At 27.9% G+C, this 5,732-nt stretch overlaps 1 protein-coding gene across 1 annotated transcript; it reads left to right on the forward strand.

Moving 5' to 3' along the window:
- The first annotated feature begins 1,110 nt into the window (after positions 1–1,110).
- On the forward strand, positions 1,111–4,256 carry LOC110645016 (cytochrome P450 81Q32). Its single transcript, XM_021798009.2, has 2 exons — positions 1,111–2,073; positions 3,535–4,256. The coding sequence occupies exons 1-2, from the start codon at positions 1,141–1,143 to the stop codon at positions 4,141–4,143; spliced, it is 1,542 nt and encodes a 513-aa protein (XP_021653701.2). The 5' UTR covers positions 1,111–1,140; the 3' UTR covers positions 4,144–4,256.
- Positions 4,257–5,732: the final 1,476 nt, after the last annotated feature.

Here is a 5,732-nt window from a genome sequence, read left to right on the forward strand (position 1 = left end):
AATTATGCACTGATCGCGACATAAAATTTTGAGTCGTGACAATATATGCTTTTAAAAATTAAATCATTTTTAAATATATATTTATCTCTATATATATTACTAATTATATTTAGAGATAGTAATAAATGAGATAAATATTTATTTATCTCTAACAATATATAGAGATAAATAAATAATTTTTTGAGATAAAATTTTAAGTCACTGTAGCAATAGACACTTTTGGGTTATTTGAATTTTTTCTTAAATTAATCGACTTAAATAAAAATTGATATTTTTAAAAATGGTAACTAAAACTATATTAATAAATCAAAAATTGAAATAAAAAACTAAATTAATTAAATTCATTTTTTTATTTTAAACCGAAATTTATCTAGCCCCTAATTTCCTATTTATAATTAGTCAACCAAACATTATGTATATATTGAAGAAAAAAAAAAGGACAAAGTCACAAAGGTAAACACTAAGCGAATGTCAATGCACGTGTTTTTTTATGTCAATTCATGATCTATTGTAGGGCACAATTTTTCTATGGGCTAGTATTATTCAATTTAAATTAAAAAATAAATTGAGAGCTTGAGTAATTAATTTCATTTATATTTTATAATAAATAAATAAATAGAATAGAGTTAATGTAATTATTTTATTTAGTTCATGATTAGTTTAATATGCAATGTTTAAATACTAAAGAGATTTCAATTTAATTTTAATCTAAATTATTGATAAATTATGAATTTTAAATAATATTATTTTGTTTATTAAAAACTTTTTAAAGTTATTTTAAAATAATATTATTTTATAAATAATTCAAAATTCATATTCAAATAATATATATATTCTACACATTTATAAGCATAATATACACCCATGATTAACTTAAGACCTTAATATTATTTAATTAAAAACATATCATTCATAGGATAGATCAGATTCGAGCTCCACTCTCCCGTTTTATAGTTTTATAAATATGAAATTTCATATTAAAATTTAATTGGATTTATTTATCTTTTTTTCAAATAAATTAATAAATTATAATTTTGGTTTAAGTTTTGAAAAGTATTGGAGCCTAGCACACTGACTCCTCACCTATAAAGTTTGATGGAGACCCCTATCAACAAATAATAATTTCACCATCTTTTAAATATGCTTGAAAATTTAGTCAAGCAGAGCAAAAAGAAAGAAATCATGGAAGACTCAGTCCCTTGCTTCTTCCTTTCCGTTCTCATCCTCTTCCTTGTTTTTAAAACTTTCCGATCAAGAATATGCTACAGAAACCTCCCTCCTAGTCCACCTGCACTTCCAATTATCGGCCACCTTCGCCTCCTAAAACCACGCATGTACCGCACTCTCCAAAATCTCGCTAAAGAATACGGCCCCATCTTCTCCCTCCGCTTCGGATGCCGCCTTGTTGTTGTAGTCTCATCATCATCTGCAGTGGAAGAATGCTTCACCAAGAACGACGTCATCTTAGCCAACCGCCCAAAATTTCTAGCAGGCAAGCACATAGCTTATAACAACACTACCATCGCTCAATCCTCCTACGGCGATCACTGGCGCAACCTCCGCCGCATTGTGGCCATTGAGATCTTCTCTACTGCTCGCCTAAACAAGTTTCTAAGCATCCGAAAAGACGAAATCAAGCGATTAATCACAAAGTTATCACAAAGGTCGCTTCAAGATTTTGCCAAGGTAGAGTTGAAATCATTGTTCAAAGAGCTAACGTTTAACATAACAGTGAGAATGATCGCAGGGAAGAGGTATTACGGAGAAGATGTGAGTGACGAGGAAGAGGCGAGACGGTTTAGGGAGTTAATGGTTGACGTAGTTTCGTATATAGGGGCGTCGAATCCAGGAGATTTCTTGCCGATTTTGAATTGGATTGATGGCGGTAGGTTTGAGAAGAAATTGAAAAGCTTTGGGAAAAGAACTGATGAATTTGCACAACGGTTGATTGATGAACACAGAAGTAAGAAGAATAATTTAGAGAGCATGAACACCATGATTGATCATCTTCTTTCTTCGCAAGAATCAGAACCTGATTATCACACTGACGAGACTATCAAAGGGCTTGTGTTGGTTAGTGCTCTGTCTCTACTCTGTTTCTTCTTCTTCTCTCCAAGTAAAACGAAGTTGAAAAATATTTATTATTATTATTATAATTTGCTATCCACATGTGAAGATAAGAATCAGGACAAGTCATTTTGCCCGTTTCAAAAAACAAAAATGATTTTTTAAGAAATTAAATATTGTGAATGATTTTGTCAGAAAACAGAGTAGGTGGGTCAAATTACATATTTATATTTCTTAAATTAATGTGGTCAAGGAAATTTTATCAATTATAAACTTTATTTTTCTTATTTTTATGTTTCTTAAATGTTTCAATTCATATAAGTATTTAATTTTATTTATTTACAATTTTTTAATTAATCTATTTTTAAGTGCATTTAAATTTGATATTTTAATTTTATAATTAAATATAGTAAAAATAACGGCTAAAAAAATCATGTAATTTTTAAATTTTTATAATTTTATTTTATATTATAAAAATTATCTATTAAATTTAAAATTTTTTAATTTTTACTAATTTTATTTTATTATTAATAAAATCATTATCTCATTAACGGGCGCTACATCAAATGTCACAGAGACATCATGTTAAATGTCACATTACGCTATAATAAGATATAATTAATAAGAGTAAAAAATATAATATTTGATTAGCAATTTAGGATTTTTTTAGCAATTTTTTCAATTTATTTTAATTTATATAAAATTTTAAATTATTTTTTAAAATTAAAAATTAATTAACAATTTAATTTGAATTAATTTACTTGACCTAAAAATGATTCAATACTAAAATATGATAAATAGTAGTGAAAGAAATGAAAATAAAAATAAAAATACTTAAAATGACATGAAATGAAGTAATAATAAATAATTTATGGCCTTTAAATATTAATATAAAATTAGTTTAGAACATAATTGAATGATAAAAAATGATTCATATATTAATTTTAACTAGTTTTAAAAATTTAGTTGTAATTGTACTATACATATTTTAATTATTTACATATATAATTTTTATAGTAAATATTTAAAAATATATATATTTTTTAATCTTTAAATTATGTTATAAATAATAAGGTGTAAAGTATTCGTAAAAGTTATTTAAATAAAATATATTATAATTAATAATTTATATTTTAATTTTAATAATTTAAAAAAATATCAAAAAAATCTTACACTTTTAATTTTTTATAAATATATTATGTATTAATTAAATTATGAATTAAACTTTATATTTTTTTAATTTTTATCAATTACATCTTATTATTAACATGATGCAGTACTTGATGCGACAGTTAACGTGGTCTCTAATTTAGTGAAATAATGACTTTGTTAATGATAGAATAAAATTAATAAAAATTAAAAAATTTAAGATTTAATTGATAATTTTTATAATATAAGATAAGATTATAAAAATTTAAAAAATATAAAATTTTTAATGGAATTACATTTTTAATTGAGCTTGTACAGGGCTTGATATTTGCGGGGACCGATACATCAGCGGTGACGTTAGAATGGGCAATGTCCAATCTACTCAATAATCCACACGTATTGAAGAAAGCTAGAGATGAAATAGAAACTCAAGTTGGCCCACAATGCTTACTAGATGAACCTCCTCTCTCCAAACTACCATACCTCCAAAACATCTTCCACGAAACCCTCCGATTATACCCGGCCACCCCACTCCTTGTCCCTCATGAAGCATCTGATGATTGCACTATTGGAGGATACAATGTGCCACGTGGCACAATCGTATTGGTAAATGCATGGGCTTTGCACAGAGATCCTGCGCTTTGGGATGATCCAATGAGTTTTAAGCCTGAGAGATTTGATGACGGAGGAGGGGAGGGCTCCAAGTTTACACCATTTGGATTGGGGAGAAGGGCTTGTCCAGGAGCAGGCCTAGCCCAACGTGTTGTGATTTTGGCTTTGGGAACGTTGATTCAATGCTTTGAATGGAACAGGGTCACCGATGAGGAAATTGATATGATGGAAGGCAGAGGTCTCACCATGCCGAAGCTTGAGCCGCTAGAAGCCATGTGCAAAGCTCGCCCGATTGTCAAGAATATTCTCTATTAATTAGTTTAATATTGCTGAAATATGAATGTTTTATTATCTTGTTTAAGTATGTTAAGTGCTTATTAATTTGAATAATGAATGTAATCTTATATTAAGAATATTACTTTGAAAAATCGTTTACTAATCTATCTTAAATTAGTTTTCAAATTATTTTATTATTATTTTTTACAAAAAATATAATATCATTTTTTTAATTCAAAACTTTATTCAATTCATAATTTTATATGTGAATTCTTTCTTCGTGAACATGCTGTCTTGAGATAACGCAAGATATTCCTTCTCGAATCCTGCTTGTGAATTCGCTGATTGTGAATTCTTCCTTCACACCATTCGAAGGTGGGTCTCGACCTAAGTTTGCACGAAAGGTGGCGTAACGGTTTGATAGTTCTCCACTCCTATTCTCGGCAATTGACAAGATTGTCACAAGCTAACTCTTGTTATATGGAGCTAACAATCGCGAAGCTATACAGGTACCTGCGAAAAACCTCGAAGATTCTTAATATTTGGGCTTAAGCGAACTTGTCAGATAGGGGGGAAGGCTGGCCTAGGGGCCCTGGCCAAGGGGGACCTAAGTGTCGCGCGGGCTAAAACTCTCGTCCCATGACAAAGTGGTATCAGAATAGGCTCTAGATAATCTGAATCACGCTAAGCGCCCCAACGGGACCGGGGTAGGCAAGGTGCCGATAGCGACAAGAATGTTGTTGGAATCAAGTGGGGGAGAGTGTCAAGGCTCAATGGGATAAAGGCAAACAATGATTTCTCAATCCCACGTTGGATAAGAAAGAGGTGGTCCAAATAAACCCTTGTTTCTCTCAACTCACCACATAAAAGAACTAAAAGCAGCCATGTACAGATTAAAGAGAGAAACCAAGGATTTTTGAGAGACAGAATTTGATGGATTTGGAGAGTTTAACAAAATAAAAATTTGGGAGACGAATACGTTTTAATTTTAAAATTGAATTAAAATAAAATAGCTTTATTAAAATAATTTTTAAAATGTAAATATAATTTTTTAATAATTCTATTTATTTATGAGACCATTTATATTAAGAAATTATAAAATAAATTGAATTTTATGAGATGCACTGCATTAAAAAATATTATATTAAAAGTTTTAATTAATTTCAAATTTTATAATAAAAATAAATTAAATTATAAATTAAATTGAAGTAATTTAATTTTTTTATTCAATTCATAATCAATTCGAATTAATGTAAGTTGATTTAATTCAAGGCTGGATTCCATTTCCTCCTAATAAATTTTGATTTGATTTTTACTTTTGAAAAATTTTGCGCCTAGCACACTAAATGTACTCTATCAATAGCAATGGTCCAATATGTAGACATAAGGAAGAGATATAATATTTAAATTTAGATGTCTTTTAATGTATTTTATTGAATTTTTTTAAAATTTTATTTTTTATTATTTAAATTTTTTTTAATATAAGTTATAATTTTTTTTATTTTAATTAAATAAATGAAAAAAATCTTTTAACACAAATTCATTAAGTTTTTTATTGAGCAAATTAATATAAGATCCCTGTATTTTATCAAAATTTATTTTAAAACAATTAAAATGTTCCTTATTTA

The sequence above is a fragment of the Hevea brasiliensis genome, chromosome 10, assembly GCF_030052815.1.
Source record: "Hevea brasiliensis isolate MT/VB/25A 57/8 chromosome 10, ASM3005281v1, whole genome shotgun sequence".
NCBI lineage: Eukaryota > Viridiplantae > Streptophyta > Magnoliopsida > Malpighiales > Euphorbiaceae > Hevea > Hevea brasiliensis.

Excerpts from the sequence above, each read along its gene's own strand:
- LOC110645016 (XM_021798009.2), top strand. The coding sequence starts at position 1,141 with ATGCTTGAAAATTTAGTCAAGCAGAGCAAAAAGAAAGAAATCATGGAA. Across the intron at positions 2,074-3,534 it reads CTATCAAAGGGCTTGTGTTG|GGCTTGATATTTGCGGGGAC; the intron begins GTTAGTGCTCTG and ends GAGCTTGTACAG.